At 34.6% G+C, this 27,006-nt stretch overlaps 6 protein-coding genes and 1 non-coding gene across 7 annotated transcripts; 3 read left to right on the top strand and 4 right to left on the bottom strand.

Annotated features, from left to right (window-relative positions):
* Positions 1 to 399: 399 nt before the first annotated feature.
* On the bottom strand, positions 400 to 6,114 carry LOC122603354 (alpha-amylase 3, chloroplastic-like). Its single transcript, XM_043776029.1, has 15 exons — positions 5,921 to 6,114; positions 4,985 to 5,133; positions 4,843 to 4,903; positions 4,045 to 4,633; positions 3,921 to 3,952; positions 3,708 to 3,840; positions 3,495 to 3,592; positions 2,843 to 2,887; positions 2,487 to 2,592; positions 2,133 to 2,259; positions 1,673 to 1,788; positions 1,337 to 1,413; positions 1,066 to 1,200; positions 868 to 936; positions 400 to 737 (listed from the first exon to the last, which is right to left on the bottom strand). Exons 2-15 carry the CDS (start codon positions 5,125 to 5,127, stop codon positions 465 to 467), a joined length of 2,004 nt encoding a protein of 667 aa, XP_043631964.1. The 5' UTR covers positions 5,128 to 5,133; positions 5,921 to 6,114; the 3' UTR covers positions 400 to 464.
* Positions 6,115 to 8,593: 2,479 nt separating this feature from the next.
* Positions 8,594 to 9,889, top strand: LOC122603587. The gene is made up of 3 exons (XM_043776326.1): positions 8,594 to 8,828; positions 9,315 to 9,456; positions 9,554 to 9,889. Exons 1-3 carry the CDS (start codon positions 8,689 to 8,691, stop codon positions 9,596 to 9,598), a joined length of 327 nt encoding a protein of 108 aa, XP_043632261.1. The 5' UTR covers positions 8,594 to 8,688; the 3' UTR covers positions 9,599 to 9,889.
* Positions 9,890 to 9,951: 62 nt separating this feature from the next.
* On the bottom strand, positions 9,952 to 12,041 carry LOC122603586 (protein CHLORORESPIRATORY REDUCTION 7, chloroplastic). The gene is made up of 3 exons (XM_043776325.1): positions 11,957 to 12,041; positions 10,365 to 10,501; positions 9,952 to 10,275 (listed from the first exon to the last, which is right to left on the bottom strand). The coding sequence occupies exons 1-3, from the start codon at positions 12,009 to 12,011 to the stop codon at positions 10,003 to 10,005; spliced, it is 465 nt and encodes a 154-aa protein (XP_043632260.1). The 5' UTR covers positions 12,012 to 12,041; the 3' UTR covers positions 9,952 to 10,002.
* LOC122603585 lies at positions 12,034 to 15,180 on the top strand. The gene is made up of 3 exons (XM_043776324.1): positions 12,034 to 12,413; positions 13,565 to 14,438; positions 14,532 to 15,180. Exons 2-3 carry the CDS (start codon positions 13,585 to 13,587, stop codon positions 14,713 to 14,715), a joined length of 1,038 nt encoding a protein of 345 aa, XP_043632259.1. The 5' UTR covers positions 12,034 to 12,413; positions 13,565 to 13,584; the 3' UTR covers positions 14,716 to 15,180.
* Positions 15,181 to 15,746: 566 nt separating this feature from the next.
* Positions 15,747 to 15,818, bottom strand: TRNAT-CGU. The gene has a single exon. It is a non-coding gene; the product is annotated as a tRNA-Thr (tRNA).
* An 884-nt stretch (positions 15,819 to 16,702) lies between these two features.
* On the top strand, positions 16,703 to 23,010 carry LOC122602848 (transcription initiation factor TFIID subunit 3-like). Its single transcript, XM_043775452.1, has 2 exons — positions 16,703 to 18,285; positions 22,691 to 23,010. Exon 1 carries the CDS (start codon positions 17,067 to 17,069, stop codon positions 18,153 to 18,155), a length of 1,089 nt encoding a protein of 362 aa, XP_043631387.1. The 5' UTR covers positions 16,703 to 17,066; the 3' UTR covers positions 18,156 to 18,285; positions 22,691 to 23,010.
* On the bottom strand, positions 19,269 to 22,904 carry LOC122602846 (protein LONGIFOLIA 2-like). The gene is made up of 5 exons (XM_043775451.1): positions 22,737 to 22,904; positions 22,297 to 22,349; positions 20,556 to 22,085; positions 20,291 to 20,441; positions 19,269 to 20,199 (listed from the first exon to the last, which is right to left on the bottom strand). Exons 1-5 carry the CDS (start codon positions 22,891 to 22,893, stop codon positions 19,421 to 19,423), a joined length of 2,670 nt encoding a protein of 889 aa, XP_043631386.1. The 5' UTR covers positions 22,894 to 22,904; the 3' UTR covers positions 19,269 to 19,420.
* Positions 23,011 to 27,006: the final 3,996 nt, after the last annotated feature.

The raw sequence follows: 27,006 nt of genomic DNA, 5'->3' as shown, positions 1-27,006 counted from the left end.
CATAGTTTGACTTTTTGACATATTTCAGATTTAGATTTATGTTTGTCACTACACGTGGCGTGGATAACAGATTAGCATGTTCACAATGTTTCTCTTTATTGATCACAGATTAGCTCTTGGTATAAAGTTCAGATATTTGCTTTAGTGACCTTCAGAATATGCATTTCACAGGAAGCTTTATGCGTCGCCTAAAATGATTTTTGAAGAGGTCCGGTTCTTAGCACTCTTATGGATTGTGAATGGAGCTAATAAGTTGAAGATTGATTAGGATAGTTGGTGTAATCAGCCGAGTATTTCTTAATTTTGTTTCTATTCTGTTATGTATTTGCTAGCTTCTTGCTAGTTTGGCGTTATTAATAATATATTCATCTTTGCTGTTCAAAAAAAAAAAAAAACCTATTGTAAATTCTTCTGACATTATTTTATATAAGTTCCTGCAATATCCACATTAACGACGAAACTAGTTACATTCTCAGCCACAGCCGGTAATCTGAGCCTTTATCCACAAACTTGTGCCAATTCCCATCCAGGTCAATTTCTTTTGAAGGGTTCCAATCAAAATGCCCAAGCTTCATTACTAACGTATCTCCTATCTGGGCCACATATCCGTCATTATTAGCGTGGTAAATCTTCACAGGACTTCGGCAGTGGATTCCAGCTCGCTTTCGGGCTTCTATTAGTTCCGTTATGACATCATGGAGCCCAAAATCATAGAAATGGTCATAAAATACCACAGGCTGTGTAATATAAATCAAGAAAAGGTTGATAAGCAAGCCATCATTGATATTTAAACCCATCTTATATTGATTTTTAAACTAGAAAGCATTGATGACCTTAAATTGACATTAGTTTGCTGGATAAACTTACCGTCCCAGGATGGGTTAAGATGTATGCATATCCTTGCATAAGCTTATCTCTAGGGAATGGCCAATGACCCTGCAACAAAATATCCATGATAACCTTTTCTAACCAATGTTCACACTTTTAAGATAGAGGGATAAGAGAGGCTGTTCTTATCTTAGTAACTACAGAATGAAACACAAAGGTTAAGACTTAAGAGTAGACCTGTGTTGATCCAGTGTCATGGTTCTCCAAGAATGTCACAGCACGCGAGGGCCACCATCCCATCACTCCTGTTGGTTTTCCGCTAGGATCTATCAATCTCCAATACTCGTTATGCAATGCAGAATGAAGGATACCCTGCAGAGTATAATGGCTAAAGAATATAAACTTGCGATGTAGTTACACTTGTGCTCTATTGTAGACATTACAGTATTATGTAATGGTTCTAAAGAGTGTTGTCCCGAGTTATTGGCTAAGCTCATTCAGCATTTACCTTTGTTGTGACATCAAATGCAGATGAGGTACCACCAGTGGCATTGATCCAATTAATCACGCGCTGACGATGTGCATCTGAGCACATATAATCAAACTCAGCGATCATAGGGTGATTTATTGTATATAAATATGAGTCAGAACACTATACTAATTACCAGACATAAATTACTACAAAACTAAAAGAAATCACCTTTTTAGCTATTAATTTTTATAATTCTGTTATTTTCACATGGTAATTTTAGTATACTGGGAAAATGTCTCGGCACTTAGATATCTCTGTTCTTTTTCACATGGTATTTTAAGTAGTATCCTGTGAAATTTGTCTGCAAGTTACCTTGATTATAGCAAAGATTACCACCTTCATAAGCCAGACTATCCCAATATTCTCCAATTGCAAATGCGGGATTTGATGCCTCAATGTATTCTTTCACGTATTCACCCGAGAAGCCCCTGTGAGCAACATAAGAGTAAGCAAATTCTGCATTTATGAACATGTGAAGAAGAAAATTAATCATCTCCAAAAGACTATTCTAGTCAACACTAACAAACATACATTGTGCTTGAATCAATCTTAAAATAATTTATTTCATGAGTAGGTATATTGACTAGGGTAACATGCATGCCATTTAAAACTAGAATTTCTTAAAATCGCTAAATAATTCACTAGTATGCACTATATGCTAAAATGAATAAAAATATACGATCACTGAGCAGCCTTATAAAACCATTAGGCATCAAGTTTCAACTGTGTTACACGAGAGTGTTTAACTGAAAAGAACATAAATTTACTTCACCTCACAAAGTCAAGGCGCCACCCATCATAACCAATATTGTTTCGGAGCCAGTTCAGCCACTGTTTTACATCCTCTCTTACAAAGTCCTGTGAATGATCAATGTTCGGTGCTGCATGAAAGATGTCGCCTGCAATTCATAACATGAACAGATAAGGCAGTATAGCCTTACATAAATCACGATACCATTTCATCATTACCAATGTTCATTCATAACATAGAATGATCAGATAGCTAAGTTCCATTACAACTTAATATGATGGTTTCATGGCAACCTACAAGCATAGCCTGGTATAACCGATGCAATAAGACATGTATACTAATGAATTGTATATATTTACTGGAGTATAACCATACCACTTGAAGTATTTCCACGACCTTGAAAATTTGGATCATCACTGACAATTGCTTCAGGTCCCCAGGCAAGCTTGCCACCAAAAATGTTCCATACCCCATTCTCACTCTGTGATCAGTAAAGACAACAATATAACCAGTCAAAAATATACCACATATCCCTTATGACTCGTGCATCATGCAGACAGAGATTCTGCTGTGAATTAGAGTGTGTGAAACAAGTAAACAACGACAGGCAAAATTCAATGCAAGAACCAAAAGATAGATTGTTCCCTTTTGGAAAGTATGAAGCACAGTAACTATACACTGTGAAAATGAGTGTAAGCAACCTAATTGAATATAAGCTATGCGTGGTTCACCTGTTTATGAGCACAGCGATGATTGAGCACAACATCTCCCAAGGCCTGTAAAACAAGAAGCGTATTTATCTACCATCAGCTGTCACAGTCTACACGTGGAAATAAAAAGCATTAGATGATGATGAACAGATTCTGTTGACAAAAACAATGACTCGCATTGGTATTTGAAAATTTGCAGAAAAATGAATGAAAAAAAGTTGCTTGTGTTTAACACTTTAACATGTATGGGTAATATATAATCTACAGATAATAATAAACATCATGTGGATATAATAATATGTTGTATCTTTAATAGAGAAAATTGATTTCCGAGTCTTGAGCCATTACCACTTCAACCAGTATCATATTTTTCACCCACCCAAAATCATTGATGTGCATGTATGAAAAGTTTTTTTTTTTGTTGTTGCTAATATGTCATTTTTATCTTTCTTATTCTTTCTCTGGACCAGTCCATCTCAGCTACTTGAAAACCTCTGAAAAAGCATATTTCTACTGCTTTTCTAGGTCATAAAATAAATGTTGTATAGAATGCAAAATTTAGAGTAAGGTCACTATGCGTAATCAAAGAACCGACAAATAAAGGGTTTGCTAGATATAGTTTAATACTCCCTTCTGAGAGCCTACTTGCTATAGTTTCTTTTCTGAACTATACCAAAAGATGTTGGTTATGCATCTCCTGTATGCAATGCTTCAGCTCCTCCTGGGTTCCATATGCGGAGTTTAAGTTGTAGAGATCAGAAGGCATATACCCTGAAGTCATTCCATGAGATAAATTAATATTGTTACACCCTGCCATGTTCTAATCAGCGTTTTCACAGCAAGTGATAAACATAAGTACAACTGAATTATTTGAAGTTATAACAACCTTGTGGAGCAACAGATTCTGTTGGTGGAGGTAACCACACTGCTGTTATTCCACAGCGAGACAAATCAGCAGCTTTTGGAGCCAGATCCATGTACCACTTTTTTCTACAGCTTTCCCAATTAAAACCTTGAAACTTCGGAGATTAATCAAAACTTTGTCAGAGATCCATGAAAAAACAAAAACAATGTAGACAAGCTATACTAAGTTACTAACCACAATCTCGTGTCCTGTGCCAGTTCCTGGCTCTGCAATACAATAAACAAGTCAGATTACACAATCACGTGCCTTACTCATGAACCACAATCAGGCATAGCTAAGAGACAATATAAAAAGCCACCTAATCTTATTTCTTCTGGGGTCTTCTGCCATTGAACAGTTTTACGCTGCAAAGCACGTTCTAAAGCCTTCCGTTTCTTTTCGATAACCTCTTTATCAATTACAATGTCCCCATCCTTTGGCTTTGCTTCGGCAATTGACCATACTTCAGCAGGCTTAGGCAATTCCAGAGATTTAAATGTGGATGTATTTGCTTCAGAAACATTAATCTTTCTGGGAGGAAACTTAACACGAACAGAACCTATTCTTCGTGCCATCCAGTCTGGTATCTCTCTACGAGGGCCATCATTAAGCAATTTTACTTTCTGAGAATCATCATCAATTAAAAGGGCTAACCGTCCACCATTGACAGCTATTGCATCTTTATCTACTCCTACCTCGAGTTCTGTTATAGCCATTTTCTTCTCATGTGTTATTAGTGACAAAACTTCGTTTTGTTTAGTCAACTCCTTAAGTAACTGATCTCTCTCCTTTTGTAAGGCTTCTTGTCTGGATTGTGCCTCATAAAGTGCATTTCTAGCTGCCATCAACTCATCTTCATTGACTTCATCACGGACAATATCTATCGAAGAAGCCTCACCAGACTCTCCCTGTAAGAAAATAGTTACACATGATATTTCAGTTGAACTAGTAAGGGATTCTGAGAAATCAGAGGTGCGGATACCTGTTTTTTTCCCCAATAATCGATAGTAAAAAAGTACATTGTACCAGGGTTTCACAGGAGTGTTCACTGTTCACAATGATGATGTGCAACAGCTTATAACTAAAAGAAAAGAGCAAGTACAGAAGTAAAACATACCAGACTACAGCACACTGCAGCCCTAAAGTTTGAAGAGACGTCACTTTTCTGTAATAACTTTCTGCAAACACATAAACTTGTCGGATTCAAACAAATTTGTTGAAATTTAACAAGTAACTTGACTAACAAATGGAATATGAACCTTTTACTATCGGGGTGTTTTCTACAGGTCAGGGAATATTTCTTGGGGCGGACATACAAATCAGATACACCAATGCCTGGCAAAACAAATGGGTGGCGTGGAAGATTCCTGAAGGCAACATCTGCAAGTGACACTGTAGCCATTTATTCCTGTCAAGAGAATCAATAATTATTACAAAGCTTGAAGTTAACTACAAACACTACAGAGTAACAGGATTCGTACATTGCGACTTTCAAGCAAAACATATTGGGGGCAACTTGTAAGATTAAATAACCCGGGGTGACATACTACCATGATGCGAACAAGTAATAAAAGGATGAAAAGCTTAGAAATAAGATTGAGAAGAATAGATGGTAGCATCATTAAAAGAGTTGGTTAAATAGAACTGTTGTTGTTTGTTCTTTTTTGTTAGAACGGCATTCTATCCTACTCCTACCCCTACTCTTAAATTACACACATGCCTGGCATGACTCTCGAAAGATCCCTATTCCCAGAAATGTGGGAAGTGAGAGTCGAACCCAGGTGGATTTTTTCAAGGTAAAAACCTCGCCAATGGGCTACCAACCCCATCGGTGTGGTTTGTTCTATTGATTTAGTGTAATCAAGATGAAACAATCATAAAAACAACATCAAGAGTTAACACTCTCGTATAATTAGGTGGTCCACCATATTGTAATCCCACAAGTTCGCAATATGCCTCTCCATTCTTCCCAATCCCCACCGGGACGTATCTACCGACAAACATGTCATATCAAGCTAATTAAGTATCTAACTGAAAAGCGACGTTAAGTTCTGGATGCAGATTACACTATCACTTGTAGTAAACTAAAGCATCTATTTTACTCATTAAGACCAAAAAAAAAAAAAAACAATATATATGAGAAATAAAAAAATAAAAGGAGAAGCATGAATGAATGAAGGATGGAGTAGTATTACTTGCATTTGGCTGTTGCAGTAGCATTACCAAAAAATCAAGATCATCATTATCTTCCTCGTCATAATATATTACTCGTATATTATATTATATCACTATATGTATCAGTATCAAAGTATTAAAACGGGAACCAAAAAACGGGAGTTAAAAGGAAAGTAAATTATATTTTGGGGTGGGTGCGTGCGGATGCCGCCCACGGGATCTCGCCATAAAGTTCTCCTTTTTGCTTTCTTCACCTTTTCCCCCTTTTTCACACAACCTTTTTAAGTATTGGAAAAAAATAATAATTCATCTATTACTATCTTATTAAAAAAAATAGTCTCATATTGAAAGTTATATAACGAAAAGATATCTAAAATACTTTTAATAATTATATTATACTGTCTTTTATCTTTTAAAATATCTGTATTAACCATTTAGATCAATTACTTTTATACCAATTATCTACGTTATTCGACGTCGCCTCCACTGCCAACAATCATTTCCCACCATCACAACTTCACCGCCACATACACTGTCGCATTGTGCAGATACCGTGCTAGTGTTTTTCTAAAAGATGATGCACTTTATTATTTTCCTAATAATAAATTTCCTTATATAACCTTATTATATTGTAAATCTATACTCCTTATTAAAAAAAATAGACCCCCTGTTGAAAGTTACAAGAGAGAAAATGTCAGAATTGCCCTCCATTAAAACAATATCTCATAAATACAATACAACCCCACTCTAAATGAAACAAAAACACCATTAGTCCGTCAACCTTTAAAATAACTATACTAACCATTATATTAATTAGATTTACATAATAGTCCACACTATTCGTTGTCACCACCGTTAGTCACCACCGCCGCCCGTCACCATCGCATTGTGGACACCGCCGCCGCATTTGCGCGGGTACTATGCTAGTTATTACAAATGTAATTCACTCATTACCTTTGATTCTATATATGTTTTTATTATTATATTACAAATTATAAAGTATTTAGTTTCTTTCAATTAAGTTGTTGATAACCCAAAATGTTCTTTTTATTTACTATTTAAAAAAATTTTCTACTTGAAATACCTATAAAACACTTACTGAACTTTACTTACAATATCCATTTTTAACTCTTTAAAAATTACATTAACTCCTTTTAACATCAATTACTTTTACATAAATAAATACAACCTTGTCACCGCTACCACCCGTCATCACTCATCATCACCATCGAAGTCGTTACTATACCGCCGTATCACACAAACACATGAGCATATGACTAGTTAACTTTAGTAAATGTCATGATTCAATTTTTTAGAGTATATCAACTCTAGTAAGAAATTGTTTCTGTATATTTAAGAAGTCGAGGGTATATTAGTTTTCATAAAATGTTATTGGTTTTTTTTTTTAAACAGAAATTGTTATGATACTGCATAAGCTAAAAAACTGATGTAATAAACAAAAGTAGGTTTTAAAAAAAGAGGTTGTTAATTGTACCATGAAGTCAACCTATTTTAATTTTATTTAACTGAAAATAATTTTTTAATTATATTTAACTAGTTCTTATAGTATATGTTACTTTATACTTTTCCAGTATTCCATAATTTTTGTCTGTCACTTTATTACTTTTCAGTATTCACTTTCTTGTTCCTCTGGCCACTACCACCCTATACTTCCCTCTTTCACTTCCGACCACCATAAACCGCCTTCCCTCTATCACAATACAAAGTAATTTTTTTATTGGGAAAACAAGAGAGAGAAATTATTAACTGTTGTTTGACTTATGGGTCCACTGAGTAATTTTTTCGGGTCCATTTATCAAGCCCCTTTAAAAAATACCAAGCCAAACATAGATTACATTGAAAAAGCACTTTAAATGGGCTATTTACTTGTTGGAAAAAAATGGGCTAATTTAAAAAGCGGGTATAATATGAACTGATTATAAAGGTCCACAATAGCATATGGGCTATTTACTTGTTAGGTTCATTAGAGATCTTCATAGCAGCTTTATTGAATTGAATTTGGTAATTTTTTTTAGCTTTTACAAAAGTAACTAAAAAGTTTATTGTTATTGGTGGAGAAAGTTTATAGCTTTTTGAATCACACCCAACGTAAAATATAATAGATGTTACGTAGACTATGTCTAGGTGCATTTTTAAACGTCTTTAGTTGCTACATCACTTATTACGTTATATTTTTACAAATCCTGGAAATCCTTAACTCTACATTCAGCATACAAACATCTTTACGAATTTCTACATTTTTCACATCACTACATATCACTACCCATTACTTGAGACAAATATGCTACAAACATATCTTTAAACAAGGACAAACACCAAAAGTTGAACAAGTATAGACATGTTTTAATGCTGTATGCACAAATATGAATTGGTATGGATTTGTAAAGATTGTTGTATTGGAATAGTCTTATCACAATATCACATATTTCACATCTTACTCATCTATCTATATCCTATAGAGATTCATGCACTATGAGATGCACTTGTTGTAACAAAACAATATTTAGCACGTCGAGAAAAAAAAAAAAACAAACCCGAGAATAAAGTTAAAAAAGAATAGACTTTTTTAGTCAAATAAGTATTGAGTCCCAGCAGCCCATGGTCCACCAAATTGAACCGTTAGCATCATATTCCACATTTTTCATCAACGGTCACACTTAACTTTTTTTAATAATCAAACACTTAATAAACCCCTCAATAAGCCAAAATCCATAGAAAGACTTAACTATTATCTCACTCACAATATCTATCAAAAGTCTTGTAAGCCATGGATCAAGAATCTCATCTAACAACACCTTCAAAACAAGCACCACTTCAGATGAATTTCCCAACTCCAGCTAATGGCTCTACTAAAATATCAACACCCGATCGTCTTACAGTTCCAAAAGCATTTAAATATCCTGAAATGTAAGTCACTTTTTTTTGTTCTTATGTTGTTTTATACTTATTGGTTAGCTTTACTTGTTGGTAGTGATTCAAAGTTACTTGATATGAGTAGCTGATGGAGCTTAACTGACTTATATAATCTATAGTTGTCCACCGTTGACTTTCAAAACCTTTTTGTCTCAACTTTGACCGTAAATATTTTTGTTTATATTTTATAACACTTGATATAAAATACATAAATAAATTTGATTTTAAACGAACTTTTCAATGATATAACTTTCATCAAGTATTATATAATACAAACAAAAATATTTACGGTAAAGTTAAAACACAAAGACTTTGAAAGTCGACAGGGCAACTAAAATGGTATGGAGGGAATTAACTATTCAAGAAAAAAGGGTAACAAAAAGAAAGTCATTCTTTCTGGGTAATTCTTGATTCCAAAAAAATAATGTTCCTTTTGTTATAAAGTTTGAATTTTTATATGTGGGTTTTTCATTTTTATAGGTATAAAAGCCCAACTGATCAGATTATGTCCCCTGTTTCTAAAGGACTTCTAGCTAGAGCTAAGTCTATGAAATCAGCTAAATCCATGAAACCATCTGCTTTGTTACCACCGTCATCTTCTACTATAAATCAACAACACAAGGTACAGCGTCATGATGAACACTTGTATATAATTTCATTAAGTTATAACTTTCGATATATCTTATTTTTGTTGATATACATTTTTGTGATACTTGCAGATTCAAGCTTCCAAGTTTCAAGATCTGGGTGCTCTTAAAACTTGATGAACTGTGATGGGTTGAAAGATTTTTAGGCTTTAATATTAGGATACAATGAAGGCCCAATAGTATTAATAGTGTTTCTATGAATATTGAACCATGTCTAAATGATATAAAGCTTGTATGACTTGGAATCTTGATTTGTCCTAATGCATCTGATTAGATATTGTTCTAATCTCATTGTGTTTCGATGAATCTCGACTACTGATATAAAGTTTATTGCTTTTGGAATCCTTTTGGTGATAACATTCTGTATATATGAATGTTTAACTTGATTGAATGGAAAAAGTTTGGTTATGAGTGTGAATTCTGTCTAGTATATAACGAATATACACAAAAGAAACCGGTGATACCATACATTTTCGCCAAATAGGAAATTTCATTAGTAAATGTTTGTTGGTTGAATGATTTTATTCCAAACTAACTTCATACCATTGAACTGAGCCAACATCTCCATCAATTTCAAGTTCACAAACAGACTTTACAAGGAATGAAACAGCATCATCAATGGATTCGAATCGTGCAAGGTCAGGAGGCAGTGATGTGGCTGGCCAGTTTTCTAGCCAACCTTTCAATCTGAGTCTGAGTTCTTCCTCATTTACAAATTCTTCCGCTTTCCCTGGTTCCATTAGTACATATGTGTCTGTCTCCATGTTTGATCTCCTTCTTCTTCCTGCATACAACTGTTTACGTGCCAAAAATAATGCATTAATCACTTTCTGTTTGAGGCGTGTACCTAAGTTGAAAATCTGAGAATTTTAATAGGCCTTGCCTTTGTTGAATTTTTGTGTTGCCTTTCCAAAATGGGAAAGTTGGGGTAATATGAATAACTTATACGTTGAGCTGCAACGCTTGACTTCTGGTGGACAGTTAATGGTATATCTGTATAGCTCCTTAATGGTTTCTTGGCTGGAAAGTTTGGGCATACAATTAACAATACGTTTCAAATTAATCTTGTCTAATGATAGGAACTTATTAAAGAAAAGAAAGAACGCAATCGTTGTTAAGAACATTGATTGCGTGCAGACACGAATGGACATTAAGAATCTTGTCACTAAAAAGTTCTCTAGAAAAAGTAAGATTGAAGTAATCATCCCCGGTAAGGATGTCTCCAAAAGCTTTCTAAATATAAACAGTAACATGCAGAGTATCAACTATAAAGCATTACCACATGTAGTGCTTTATGACATTCTCTACAGACAAAATCTTATGATGTCCCATAGTAGAGCAGGCTGATTTGATTTCATTAACTTAAAGTTCATATTTTCACCATCTTCCTTTAGCTCAAAAAAGAACGAAAATTCGCATTAAGGTCCCTTTGATTTTTATAGCAAAACCCTTAATAGCACACTTTGCAGATTAGTAGGTATAAATTGCCTCTTATGTTCTCAAGATTGCACACAGAACATCTTTCTACAACAACTTGATGGTTCTTTATAGAAAAACCCTTTATATATAGCACACTCCTCACACAGAACTTTCACACTTTATAGATCTTCTGTTTATTTGATGACTTATAAGAATGAAGTGCACAGATGACACCTTATGAGTTATGATGGTTGTCTTTCACAATGTAACATGTTAATGCATATATAGATGTCTTTCCAGCCTTTCAATCAAATATGTTAATGCAATACCAAAAAATTTTAAAGCTCTTTTTGCAGTTTGTCAATGATGACGACAAGTGCTAATTGGAGATCAGATATACGTTTGACGTACATCTATTTAAAAAGTGTTTATAACTAGGCAGCAATAACTTTAAATAGAGCTACTATTAGTTTGGAAGCCCAACTATACATAATGTGTTTAGAGAGGCTATATTTCGTACACTTGGTGGTCCTTGGTAATATTACTTTGTATTAGATTATGTATAGTCAACGACACAAATGAATTGATGTTCAATCAAATATTACAGTCGAGACTGTAATATATCTTTTGTGAGTGGACTAATTAACTTTAGCCTCAATTTTATTTTGAAAGATAACTTTTATTCACAAAAGTATCTATCAAATTGGCGATACACAACAATTACAACTTGCTTATAACAATTACCATAATTTGAATCTATTTCAATCGATCTAACTAATATATTCATTCTTTTTTCTATTATGGGGGGCATGACCAACCTTCACTTTCATGTGCCTCGACCAGTGATATTAGATATCTAGATAACTAAATATTAAAAGTAGGATTTTAACATCAAACCTAGTTAGTATGTTCACATACAAACAACCGTTATCGTTTTGACATTTTTACGAAACGTCTGAAGTTTGATTTTTAGGGATAAATAAATTTTAACAAATGGGAAATTGAAAAATCAACACAAAACTAATGCTAAGAAATTTGATTGTAAGCATAACTTACTTGCGAAAAGTCTAATCCCATGGCTAAAAATCTGTTTCTGCATAACTGCTTCCATGCCAAAAATGTAGTGTAGATAAAACACTTCTTCAATTGTGAACCTCTTATCACATACTGTGTTTCTCATATATTATCATTCCACCCCCCTAAACTTCCATCAAATTCCCAAACCCACCCTCCAACAAACACCCGTCGAATGAAAAAGCTTCCCGCGTCTATAAATTCGGAAATAAAGTTTTCCCCTAAAATAACGCTCATCCATAATTCTGTTACTACTCGATCAGATCAATACAAACCCTAACCCTAATCCCCTTCGTCTTCACATCAATTTCCCCCATTTTCGAGGTTTTAATAATTTTTGTATAATAATAATAATAAACAAATAATTGAGGGGCAAATATTATTGGTGCCGCCGGCCATCTTTAATCCATAGGGTTTCATCTTTCAGGGGCATGTTCATGTAACTTCACTTACTTCATATCTATATCTATATGTGTATATGTATATATATATATTTACATGAATAGCGATATATAAATTAATGTTGTTAGGTTTGAAGCTGTTCATTTAATTTATTGATCATGTGTATAATAATTTAGTAGAATTCTACGTTTTTCGTTAGCGAATTGTGATTGTAAGAACCGTAGATCGTGGTGTTGATCACCATGGCTTAGCGTAGCGTTTGTCACTTTTGAAGTCGTAAAGTATCTGATCATCACTGTGTTATATAGTTTATTGATTAACGTGATTCGTGACTTGATTTGAGAACAGAATGTAAAGTATAGTTTTGTTCAGGATTTCAGTTTTGACGATAGTGGTGGAAACGTTGGAACCATTTACACTTAGTTTCTTTTTTTTTTTCTTCCTTAGAGTGATACATTTATGAAAGTCAAATTTTAATATTTTATTAGATCGATATTAGTAGTAATTTGACATGCCTGAATCCTTAGGAAGAATGGGAGTGGTAGCATTAGCAGTGAAAATTCAAGTTTTCTAGTTGATGTTACTACTGGCAACATTATAGATGAAGACTGTAAATTGTGATCATAAGAATTGCGCCTCTAGGATCATGAAAATAAGAATTGTGACGTGAGAACTGTGATCATAAGAATTGTGACATTCAGTTTGTAATTGTGACATTAAAATTGTGAAAATAAGAATTGCGACCTTAGAATTGTGATTATAATTTATAAGAATTGTGATGTTGAAATCGTGACCATTAGAATTGTGATCTTAAGAACTGTTAATTGAAATGCAGTTTTCCTAATCATCAGCTTATTATGAAGTTTTTTTTTGATACATTCGGTGTATTTTTGGTGATTCATTCTTGTGTAATATATTTTGGATCTATTAGTTACTGATGAATTTGTTTAAGTTATCGTCTGTTAGCTATTTTCCGACAACTAGGATTTCACTTCATCTTGTTTTGGTCAATAGTGGAATCCATTTGATACTGGTTGTGCGTCTATTTCTTTATTTTTTTAAATGCATGAATTGATACACATGAATTGTGGTATGATGATTATCAAATGTGTAATATTTACTTTATTACTATGTTACTTTTCACTTTCAGTAGATCTTAGTTATCTGATGTGACAAAAATCCATATAGGATTTGTCGGACAGAACAAAATGGAACACTATAATGGGAGTGGTAGCAGTGAGCATTTAAATTCGCCAGCTGATGCTATTTCTAGCAACATCGTAGGCAAGGACACACTTGATGATGACAAAATGGTTGACTGCGCTTCTTCATCCTCCTACTCTTCCGTGTCCTCCTTTACTTCCTCAAATCATTTTGAAGTAGATGTTGGTGAAACTGATAGAACATCCCCAGGATCTGAAGAAAATGGTTGTAGCTCAGTAGGATTGAACCCGGATAGTATATCGCCTACGCTAAGCATGATAAGTTTTTCACCTAAGATTTCGCCTCAAACGTCTGATCTGTATATGTTAGATGCATCTCCAAAACAATCTCCTCCAATCCAAGTGATGACAGGCTATGATCCAAACAGGATTCCATCACCCTTATTTGCTAGAAAACGCAGAACTGATTCAGAATGGAGTCTAGCTTCAAATGAATCATTGTTCAGTATCCATATGGGGAATAATAGCTTCTCCATGGATAATGGTTTATATGTAAGCAAGTCTGGAGAACTTCACTGGCTAGATGATGATCTTGATTCAAATTTTACACCTGATGCCAGTAAGGCCAACATGTCACCTGCCTTATCCACAGTGATAGACACATCAGCAGAAAATGATCAGAAGAATGCTAGTACAAACAATGAATCCGGAGTAAAAGACGAGCTCAACAAAGTCCACCTAGATTCTGAAAGGGTAAAAGAAATGGAGAGGACACAATCGTTCAGTACTACTTCAAATGTTCCAAATGGAAAAGGGGAAAGTCCTAGTCGTAATTCTGCAACAATTGCTTGCATTTCTGAGACAAGTTGCCAAAGCAATAGCTCATTTGCATTTCCTATGTATGCTACTTAATACTGCTGTACATTAGTCGTTACAACATTGTGTAAGTAAATCATCAAATTAATTAATATTCTTATGTTTGCTACTCGCAGACTTGCAGGAGGCAGTCCAATTCTAAGTCCAACCAAGGTAGAGGAGGCTGAAAAGCCTCAGCCACCACCATCAACATCGCCTGCAGAGGCGGAACAAACTACAGCGAAAGCTCCCTCCACAACCCCTAAAGCTGGTGGCAACCAATGGTTCCACTGCTTCTCCTGTTTCCCAATCTGTTGTTGACGTTGTACCATCACTTCAGACATGTATATACCCGAACTATGACATTATTCAGTGAATCAGTGAGAAATATCTAGTAATTGCCCAATCTCAGTGTCCCAACTGCATCAATCCAAGAAATCAGATCCCTTGTAACGTAAAGCAAAGGTATATATGCATTACCATATCTTCCTAAAATGCTTATCGGTAATCGGCTCATACTACTACCTGTTTATCCAGCTCTTTACTGATGCTTATAAAACGAGGTGGAATTGTAAGCCGGGTAATCAAAAACCTAATCACTTTTTGGATCTGTAGCCATTGTAAAAGCAAATATCATTTTTGCCCAAATTTAGTAACATACATTATGATAGTAAATGGGTACAAATACGACGATTATACATGTAATATTAAGCTCATTGTGAATGAATATGCGTTGGACATAAACATATAATTTCTAGTTTGAAATGTCATTGTTCAGTTTGTGAAGCTGTTTTTGACCACCATATTACTTATATGACTTGAACTTGAATCGAGTTTACTTTGCTCGAAAAGTATGATGCTTGTAACCAAATTGTATATATATGCAAGGTTTGGCAGGTTCTTGTTCTTTGTTGTATTTTGTTTATTGTGTAAAATAAAAATCAATATATGAATAGCAAATACTCAAAATACGTTGACATGACTTGATAAACTATGGTATATTATAAGTTAGATTAAGAAGATTTCATGATTTATTTATGGATGAGTAGTTTACATATAGATTATAAATGTAAGTTTTACCACAATCATATTTTGCATACATACACAATGCATGTTTGAGCAGCACCCAATTCCCTGATAGATTCAAATAAGTAAAAAGGTAGCGTTTCCTACTTCCAAATTCTGGGTGTTGTGTTTTGTAAACCATAAAAGTGATTATCGACGTGACAAATTATCAAAAATGAATAAAAAGAAACAAGTAAAAAAGGAATCTTGATAAACTACTACTGTAAATAGACTAATAGGATAGTTTGCAAAAACACAAATAACAAAGATAAACAGCATATAGAGAGAGCTCCCGGCGAGGATCGAACTCGCGACCTTTCGCTTACGAAGCGAACGCACTACCACTATGCTACGGAAGCAATTTGTTCAGTTTTAAAAAAAAAACTATACTTGACCCTCATCCAACCCAATGTATATTTTCCCCCCTCTATGAATGTGTGTATTTACACCAGCATACTCTTGTGTTCTTTGGAAGTGTATCCGTACAATACGGCGACGAGTGGTGGTGATGATGCAACTATTGATGGTGGTAGTGGGTATCAAATGATGTGAGTTGATGTAAATGTAATTGATGTACATATGATAGTTGAGATATTTTAAAAGACAAAAATTTTAGACGTAAATTAGTAAGATGAGAGTTTATAGTATAATTTAATTCATTATACTCCATAACAAATTATAATAAAAATATTTGTTATCAAAATATAAGTTATAACAAAAATATACAATTTAATTTAGATATGTACCGTAAATAACAATCAATTTAACATCAATTTCTCACTAAGGGACTTAGTTAACATCTTTACTTTTAAATCATATGTATTTGGTTATGCTGAATTTTATATTTATAATAATTTATTTAGATATTGTTTTTGTTAACTCTATTTTGTTGGAATCAATTAATATTATTAGGGTCTAAACCAATGGTTAAAGAGTTTTATACTTGTGGTTTACAGGTTCAAATTTTATTAAACTATAATTATTAAGATTGGAAAAGCAAATTCTTTAGGGCGTAGAATGAATCCTGAGATGAGCTCATCAAATTTGTCTCTTCTTCATTTAAATTTTTTAAAATATTTTTATTTTATTAAAATATTAAATGAAAGAATAAAATGTGTTTAAATATCTAAATTCTAAAGTTAGAAGCGAAAATATAAAAAAGTGAAAAACTGGATCCAAGCTCATCCCTGGGGGTGTTTTCCTCAAAATTCATTCATTTCAAAAGTTGCCTCTCTTTTCAAATCATCAAATTCGTTCATTCAATTCAATTAACAACACCATTTGGAATCCGACTCATCTCGTATCTTATTCCAATCCCGAAACCTATACATATACAACTTCTTATTACTTCCATTCTAGTTCTACATTCATTCATCTGTACGTATAATCAGACACTTCTTACTGGATATACCATTACATCAAGTTCGTTACTTTCTTTTCAGTTTTTATTATTTCATTTATTATGTGTAATGGATCAAGTGACCTTATATAATGCGGCCAATTTAGAATAATTAGCTAGGGTTTCTTTTCCTTTTTCTCTCCTTTTCTTTTAATTTTTTTTTTTTTATTATTATTATATTGAGTATGTGTGATATGAAGTTGATAACATGAACAATGGAGCAACTGAATCTAGTTACTACAACAGACCAAAAATCGACGAATTCCCCCAGTCACTTGCGAGAATTGCGGTGGCTCAGATATGCGAAAGTGTAGGGTTGCACGGAATTCAGCACTCTGCGCTTGATACGTTGTCGGATATAGTCTGTAAGTATGTTCAGGAGATAGGCAAGACGTCGAATTTATATGCTAATTTAGCTGGTAGGACCGAGAGTAATCTGGTTGATTTAGTTCAAGGGTTGGAAGAGTTGGGAATGACCCAGGGGTTTCTAGGTGCTGCTGATTTAGATCATTGTTTGTCGGAGTCTGGGGTTGTTAAAGAGATTACTCGTTATGTTGCTGTTACTGAAGAAGTAGGATTTGCCTTTTCGGTTCCTGACTTTCCTGTAGTTAAAGAACGGGAGTTGAGACCGAGTTTCTATAAAGCTGGTGAGATCCCCCCAGTGGATAATGTCCCACCTTGGTTACCGTGTTTTCCTGATCCCGAAACCTATATTAGCACAGATTTAGCCATCATAGAGCAAGATGAAGCAAGAAATGACGGGATTGAGCAAGATCAGAGGGACAATTTGCCGCCATTGTTGGAAACAGAACAACGTTTGTCAAGCAATGAACTTTTAGTACCTGAACTGGGGTCTAATGGTGTTAGTGAAAGAGAGCAAGTGAATAACCCTTTTCTTGCAACTCCTTTAGAATATGGAGAGAAGGAGGTTTCTTTGGTTCCTCTCCCTGCTGGACTTTTGGATGAAAATTTGGTGCAAAATCATGGTCTATGGCCAGAACATGTATTGGCTGTAGGGACATCTGCTTCGCCTGTTATAGGGTTTAAGAACAGGGATGTTGATATTGAGGAAGGTGTTAAAGAGGCTGCTGTAGAGAGAAAGCCTGCTGTCCGATTAGAGTTTCATACGGTCAAGAAATCCTTAGCTACTGATAATAGACGCAGCAAAGTAGGAAATGCAGAAGTCTTGTATTGTTTTGCCAATGGCGACTTGAGGGTTGACAAGAAAATGAAAATAGGGAAAGCTGTGAAGGAGTCATTGGAGAATGGGAAGCATATTGAAATGATGCAGTTGTAAATTAGGAATGTTAGCATAGTGCTTGTATACTAGTTTGGAATTCCGGCAGCAGGTGTTGGTTCCAGTGTAGTCGGTGTCGGATGCATATGTCTGTTACAAGGGAATCATTCCCACTAACATGTTTTTAGAGGTATGTTTGCAGTTTCAGTAATGAGTTTAAGAAATTGATGATTCTTTACGCTAGTATTCTTTAATTTTCAATCGCTTTATTTTATTTCTTTTCCTTGTGATAGTATAACTAAGAACTAAAGTACATCATCTTATATAATCTTCACATAGATAACTGGCATTTATTACATGGTATTCTTTTCAAGTCAAAGCAGAAGATCCAAGTATACCTTTATACTAATCAGGTTTTACATTCACTGACAATCTATGTCAATACATTTAATGGTTTAGTTTTTTTATTTACTTCCTTAGGTTTCATCGATATATCTGAAGAAGAAACAATACTGTAAATGCCTTTCAAATGTGTAATGTGTTCAGAAGCCAGAAACTAGCCGTAACCTAACTAGTTTATAACGCCCCCCTCAACCCCCCTCCCCTCCCCCCGGGTGATATAATCATATATTTAGGGGGTCCCATATATTTATATGGCAATATGTGATGTAAAAACCTACTTTCCCCGTTGCTGCATAATGTAATCATCATCATCCACTGTCTTGTTATTTTGAATTTTACTACTTGCATTATAAATGAAGTACTAATTTTAAAAAACGTTATGTCACGATTCAGAATAGGCATTTCACTGATAGTCAAATGCTTTCATTTAAGTTTTGGAAATCTTATTGTAAAAGAAAAAGTATGTTTGTAGAATAGATTTGTTGTTTGAATCGTGATATCTTAATTTGTTGAACTCTGATGTCATTAGTAGCACATTTCTTTAAAATAACCTGATATGAGAATGAGAATGATGTATCATGTATTCCATGTCATGCAGTCATGGCTGTCTTTACATATTATTATCTCTATCTATGAGTTATTATAAAACTTTATAACTTGCCAAAAGTTGACTAGTGCTTTACTAGTTGGTTTAGGCATTTGCCTTTATGTATGAACAAGCTTTAAAACCAATTTTTATGATCCCTTGTCAACTCTTTGAAGCAAAAGAGATAAGTATAAAATGCAGTTAGTTATGTACTATAATTATATGCATTCGAACATGCTTTTGCATTATAGATACATGCTTACACTAATCTATAGATCTGCTTCTAAAGCCACGAATATATAAGGGGAGGATGACATGAGGGGGCAAGATTCGAGTTTTACAAGGGAAACAATTGCCTACAATGTGGTCTCACTTGCCAATCTTGCAGACCCGTTACCTGACCATTCACAACCTCGCTAATCAAGTCTTTAAAAATCAGACGCTCTATATCTAATACTAGACCAGGAACCTGATCACAGTACTCTTCCCAATCTTGCGACCTCTTATTAACATCTGCATTCATGATGTTCAAAACTTCATCATCCTCATCATAGATGCCTCTCTCTGAATTACTTTGGAGACCGTCTATTCCTGAGCACAATTCTTTTAGTAGTTTATCTCTATTTAGAACCCTTCCTTTATACGGTCCAAAAGGACCTATCATGGCTAACTTGTTGCCAAGAACATCATTCACAGTATCAAATACCAATTTTCTTCCGATTTTTGATCTCATGTTCTTTTTGTGGTATCCATGATCTGTGCATCCTTTGGTTTTCTCCAGAACATGGAATAACTCAGGGTTGATCAAACTGCGTGTTGGTTGAAGCTGGATTATTGTGGTAGTGCAGACCAGATCTTTTAAGCATCCTGAGGCTAGTAGTATCTCTTCTATGTATCTGTGCTCTTCAGCTTTATCCTCGTATGGAGATGTCGCCGTGTTATTGCCATTAGCATTGTCAGTGTTGGCGTTCAGTAATTCAATTTGATGAACTAGGTGCTTTATGCTTTTGAGTTTAATGTTATTGATCTCTGCATACTGATCTAGGTTTGTGCTGCTACCCAAGTTATTCACCATTGCTTGATCTTGTACTTCTTCAAAGTGTAAGTTCTCGTCATCTAGAAAAAGGCCAAAATGTTCATCAGCAAAGTCTATCAGCATAAAGATGGTATTAGAATAAGGTGGTTGGTCAATAGAAGGGATATGTACCATTAAAAGTGATAATTTTCTTCTTTACTGGAGACGGTGTGTCTTCCATGTAGAATGCATCAAGAACAGAGACAGGACTGGGTTGTTCCATGGTATGTTTAGCATGGTCAGCTGCTGACTTCTCATCATAAAACCTTTCTGCAACAATACTCTGTGGAAAGATGACACATGTTACATAGTTAATATAAGCTCAAGTGAATACACCTAGTGAAGGTGTGTCTGTGCACATTTGTATGAGTTAAACAGATTGAATTACGTCACTCACCCTGTGGTTTTCTTTTGGTCGATATGGGCTAGTTAACTCTTGGACCCACTCAGTACTCGAGACTTCTGAATCGTTCTGTGAAGCAAGACTGTAACTTTCTGATTGGAAGGAAACTGTGTCGCTGAGTTGACTCAAGTTCCTTGTTTCACTATCGTGTAGTGTATCCATGGATTTTACCTTTGGGTTTCTGCTCCGTTGCATACTTGGTTGTTTCTTGGGTCTGCTCAAATCAGATGATGGCCCATGTATACTGTTCTTTGATCTCTGCATTTTTGGGCTCGCAGTTGCAGAATAATCTGGTAGTGGCAGTAGTCTACCAGTTGACTTCTTATCTCTTAGAATTGGTTCTTTCAACTGTCGCCTACCAACCAATTCTTTTCTGGCATGTGTGTGTTTGACTTTGCAAGGACTAATGACATTGATTTTTGGGGAAACTTGTTGGTCACTTTTCTGGCTCTGCCTGTCACCAATGCTGCAATTTTCTAATTCTTGCTCTTTGTTCTCTAGCCTCTTCTTTGTCTTCTGCATTGCTTCTAGAATCTGCTTAAGAGCCCTGAGATCCTTCCCTGTCGTCTTAAACTCATGATCAGTTAAACGTTTCTCTATCTCACCATAAATAGAAGGAGAAGCTGGTTCTGTTTTTGCTGGACCTTCCTTACCCTTGAATGGTGGCTTCTGTTGGCCACGACGTCCACCTTCCTGCTTCCATGGAGCCGTTTCTAGGGATATTTTTGTAATTACATGACTGACTTTGACTCCTCTTAGAGGTGAGATGGGCTCCCTGCGAACCCTAGGGGAAACAGACGAACGATCATGCTTTATTTCAACCTCTTTTCTTAATGATTTTGAGTTTGAGACCGATTCTTCACTTTTAGTTTTCGAGGTCTGATTGTCATCGATGGAGGCTGTTAAAGTTTCCAGGCCCATCAGCCTTGCCACAACACTTGATGATGGTCGCTTATTATTTACTGGATCATTGGAAGAATTGCTGAGATAGACTTGTCTGCTGTCCAGTGACAACCTTGGAAGCTCTTTGACCTTCATATTTGATTTCAACTGATACCGTGATTCCCGTCCATCACACGAGAACCGTGATATCTCTTTAACTTTGTCGACACCCCATTGAATTTCCCTCAGCTTAGCTAGGTTTCGATCGATTCCGTCATATTGAACGGGTTTTTGGTGTGGTAATGGCCTCGGGGAATCAACATACTTCATCGTGGGGCCAACCCGTTCTTCCTTTACGCCTTTTTTAATTGATACCACTCGAGGTTCCCTAATCATGCATTCCTTCACTACATCTCTGATATCCGGTGATTGCATAAACAATTCTGGTTGTTTTCTTGGTAAAAATGGAGTTGAAGCAGGTTCAGAGATGACGCTTTGGGAAGATGAAAAGTGTTCTGTTTGAACTCTCTTGCTACAATCTAAAGATGACACGGCAGTAGAAGAGCTAGAAGAAGAAAAGGAGTTTCTTGGTAATTCAACAGAAACTCTCTTCTCTTTTGTGACTACCTTTGGGGTTTTTTCCTGTAAGTAACCAAAAATTCAGGCATGGGTTAGTATTTTTGCAAGTTCATACTTATTTAAAATATTGTAGTTGTAATTTTGTTGCAAATTTATGAGTATGAATGCAAAAGAAACACAAAGATATGCCCGAACGAGCAATTTTTATAAAATTTCCAATGATTATTTTGCAGCAAAAATACAAGCATGATGGTTAGAATCGAAGTAGCCTCACCTTGGGTTTCTCTGATTCATTCTTCAACTCTTTTTCATCTTTGTCAATTTGACCTAAAAGAACGATTTGCTATCCATTAGGATGTCGAAAACCAAAATGTTTACAGTAATGATGATTATATGCATAGTTATAACATACATTAAATTTAAGAACATTAACTTTCTTCTTCTTCCTTTAATCTTATAATATTTTACAAGCTGTGCTAGCCAAATGCAGACCTCGATTAATTTCGACAAAATAAGTTATCTATGTATTCGCTTTTCAACTTCTGGTTGTTAAGAAGTTTCTGCAGCTCCATATATCTATCATAAAACATGTTGCTTCCTTATAAATTTTTTGCAACTATCTTGATGGGTAATCGCTATTCGTCTATTTGGTATTTATACGATTGTAGATGGCAGATAAAATTTAAGAAAGCAGTAAAGATTTCATTGTCGTACCTGGAAGTAGTCTCTTCTGGTTTTGGCCATGGCGGCGTCGTTGACCAAGAAGGTAACGCCTGTCAAAGATCTGAAAAAGTCCACTCATGCATCCTAATTGCTTCTGCAGTTCTTGTTTATCATCTTTTAAGGTAAGCACAACTTCTTTAGTAGACATTTGCACTACCACCACCACTACTTATTTTATTTCTATCAATACTTGTAGAAGACCTTATCAAAAATATCACTGAAATGATATCGAAACAGCAATCATATATAAGATGTTTTACTTCCACAAGTCTCTCTTTAATTTCTTGGACTCAAGCTAAAATTTACAAAGTTTGTTGCTTTTTGGTTCTTGAGAGAAAGACTGCTAGAAGTGCAGAAGTGGATTTGATGGAATATATGGAGAGGCATTGTTGATTTATTCTTTGTGGGAAATGAATTGGGTGTCAAATTTTAAGAATGAGAGGGAAAATTGCTGTCAATTTTTATATAATATATTTACAATTCTAGAGAGAGAGGGAAGAGGTTGTGGGTCAGATATGCACTGGCCTTCCACTTTACCATGTGGACAAAATAATGTGGGTAGGGTCTGGAGTCTGGCTTCTTCATGTGGTGTTTGTCAGGTGAGGCAAGTTATAGTAAAATGCATGTATCCTCTGCCAACTTGAAGTTCTAAAGCCTTTTTGTAAACTTATCTCTTTATATAATATTATTATGACCAAATTACCCTTTGGTAATTGGTTCTTACAACAATCTTGCATTCTTGCCTGCCATATTCCTCCCTCTGTCAAAAGCATTCATTTTTCTGGTGGGAGGAATCAGTAATTTAACATAACTTCAATTGTTTCTTAGACCCCATCAGGTTATTTAATGGGATGCTATGCATGCCTCTTTATTTAATTCCCGTTTCTTTGACAACCAACACCAGCAAGCTGCCTAGTGGTCATATCCCCTGATGCTCTAATAGAGGTTTTATGTTCGAATCGCCTTGTGTAAAAACATCTTGGAAATGGCCAATAAGGATATCAGTAACGGTCAAGGTGATTTCCTGGTTAGGCTGTGTTATATTTGAATAGAAAAGTCACTCTCATTTGGGTAACCTGAACAGGAAAAACCTTATCCGTTTACCCGTTACCTTTCGCAACTACCAACCCATTCACACTAAATCTGCAACAAAGACTTATGCTGAATAATTGCACATACCTTTGGTATAGACTAAACTCTAAAGGGTATGCAATTTGATTGAAACTGCTAATATTTTGGTACGTGTAATCATTACATAAACAGAAAATCGAAAAAAAGAGTTTGACCCTACACATCCATCCTTTAAGTTAAATGCTTATATTCGAGTATTTATTTCTCGTATGACATTAAATGTCTAGTTTCACTCCCTTTAATGTTTATTGTTTACCTTTACATGTTCTCTTTGTATCATTGCCAATTTCATTTCATTTTTAGGTTTCTTGACATTGGTACATTAATTCAGCCTTATGTTCTTGAAAGACAATAGTAAGGCATACATTTCGTCTATTCGTTCTCGGCTTCCATAGCCTGTGCATTATGCTTTAGTAGTAGTAATCTTGAAATGAGACCTTGGTGGCAAATAGCGGAATATGCTTAATGGGGTCCACAACTTGGTGAAAGTGGTACCCGGAGATATCCGTGAAAATCAAAGAACTAATGCTAGTGGTTAACTTGGACCAGTGCCCTATGGTTTGTTTTGGGAAATAGATCAAGTTAAAACAGTACTCCAGGTACTGATTTGTACTTTTGCCTCGGTATATTTACTTTGGAGTTTGTACACTACTACACTAGACTAGAAAAGCATTAGGTGCCAAATCTCCCATCTTCATTATGCCATTCCTTTAACAGATGCATTACTTTCATCATGTGCCTCCATGTTCATATTGTTTGTTATAGTACTTCAATGATATACATATACATGCATGTGTGCAAGTGATGTTATGCATTTATGCATTGCATGTACTCATTTTCTAGGCATCTTTGTAGTTGAGATGAGGTTAAAAGTAGTGATAAGGGTTGTTTAAATGTGTATTATTGTGATTGTGGGCACATGATGACACCTTCAAATTCCTAACATTTCTCCCCCAACAATCACCATGTGCATTAACACGTTTTAAAGTGATTGTTTTGCAAGTCAAATCATAGGTGGTCATAGATGTCGTATCAAATTATATATTCCCTAAGTTTATTTACATGATCATTAGTTAAATATCATAACAAAAGAAAAGAATCTTGTGAATCAAATGATTGATGGTGTCATAATCTTACACGTTAAGCTCCATATGTGCGCATAAATAGGACTTGCATGTAAACTTTATCTAGTAAATATACTCCCTAAGTCAAGTTTTAACCAATCAAATTGTTGTTTAAAAGTAAAGTTGACATCTTGGTGGTTGATACATGATAGTAACGTTTTAATAAGGTGTATCACTTTTTATGAGACGTAGATAGTATTATTAATTGAATGAAAAGATTGTGAATTTAATTTAGTGTAGCAAAATAGAGCATACATATATCAAGGTATTAGTCACTATCATTAACTATCAATTGTCGTAACTTAATAAACTAAACCATGTTCTTGCAACGAGAGAAGTTTGTTTTGGGACACTTAAAAAAATGATCACATGCTCATCTTTGGAAGGAGGGATGTTTGGTCATGGGCCATATGTGTAACACTTATATTATTCATGGCACGTTTTAGGAGATAATGCTTTAATGATAACTTTTAAAAAGATAGGCATCAATTGTGTATAGTGTTTTTGTCGTTAATCCGGGGTGTATATTACGGGCTGTTTGTGTTTGCGTTTAAAAAATAGATTATGCGTTTAAAAACTGCGTTTTGGAAAAGTATGTTCCTACCTATTTTTTCAAAACTGCGTTTTCTCTCTAATAAAACGTAGATAATCACTTATTTTGCCAAACACTTTTTTTCATTATCTACGATATGCAAATGCAATAATCAAATAATTAACTCACAACGCAACCCCAAACACCCTTTACATCAAGTTTTGTACCATATAACCGATTAAATAGATTGTTATCTTTCATAAATTAGTAATGCATACTTTTTCAAGATATAGAAAAAGAGTTAGGGAACACAGGCCTAAGAACATGTTAATTATCTTAAATTTTAATTTTTGTTAATGATATATATGTATTCTAAAAAAACAGTCGAAGTCGAAGTCATTGTCATTTTCATGTATTATATGATATATATGATTTTAAAACTATATTTTTATATAACATACGGTGACTATACATTAAGTTTAACATGTTTATTTAATTTCAAGATTAATAAAGATTTTCTTATTAACATACATACATGTTACAAACCATTAGGTAATAACTCAGTGGTCACTTGTTCCGACTTTTCAGGAGAGATCTTGGGTTTGAGTTGTCAAAGATAAACTTGAAATAATAAGGAGATTATTAAGTGGTTGAGATTAACCTGAACACTAGTCTTGTTTACATCCAATTAGCTTTATTATTTTTTTTTTTACATACATGATACATACATACTAAATTGCTTCTAATATAATGTGTATCTTAAATTTATATACATACATACATGATATATATTAAGTTAATATATGGACCTTGCATGCAAATATTTTATATTAATGCATTTGGCATATGTGAAATATTCTATATCCAAAAAGGGGGTCACAAACAACAACCCATGTTACGAGTTTCTGAAGAGGAACCGCTTTTATGTGTTGATGCACAAAAGTTTCATATATAGATCTAGAATTAGGTGCTAATTAAGAAACTCTGTTTGTGTTGCCAATTCAAAAGGTGTAGCAAGAAACATGTACGTTCTTTAGCTAGAAGTTTTTTTCTTTTTTTTTATAAAATCGATGCATTAATCCACTCAAGTTTTCTTCCTAAAGTCGTCATCTAAGAGAATACAAACTATCGAGTATCGAGTTTTATGAACCAAATCTAAACATATATAAATACTAAATTGCTTCAAGGAATATTAATTAACAGACAAAATGTATGAATTATTATGTAAGGTGTTGTTTTAATATTTGTATTCTTGAATAAAAAGAACAACCAACATATATACCTGATACAATTCACTTCTTTGATTTGTGTGTGATCCGAAATTCAGAATGGGATTGAACGTGCACTCGATCGACCGTAAATTAATGTCTTTACTAATCTTTGTTTCTTGTATTCTAATTACAATTCTATTTTGATTATTGGATGAAATATGATTGTGTACTATCCTGATTAGAACATCTTGATGGGATGATAT

Source organism: Erigeron canadensis, chromosome 6 (assembly GCF_010389155.1).
Source record: "Erigeron canadensis isolate Cc75 chromosome 6, C_canadensis_v1, whole genome shotgun sequence".
Lineage (NCBI taxonomy): Eukaryota > Viridiplantae > Streptophyta > Magnoliopsida > Asterales > Asteraceae > Erigeron > Erigeron canadensis.
Note: the sequence above shows the minus strand (reverse complement) of the source record. Positions and strands in the feature narration are given on the sequence as shown.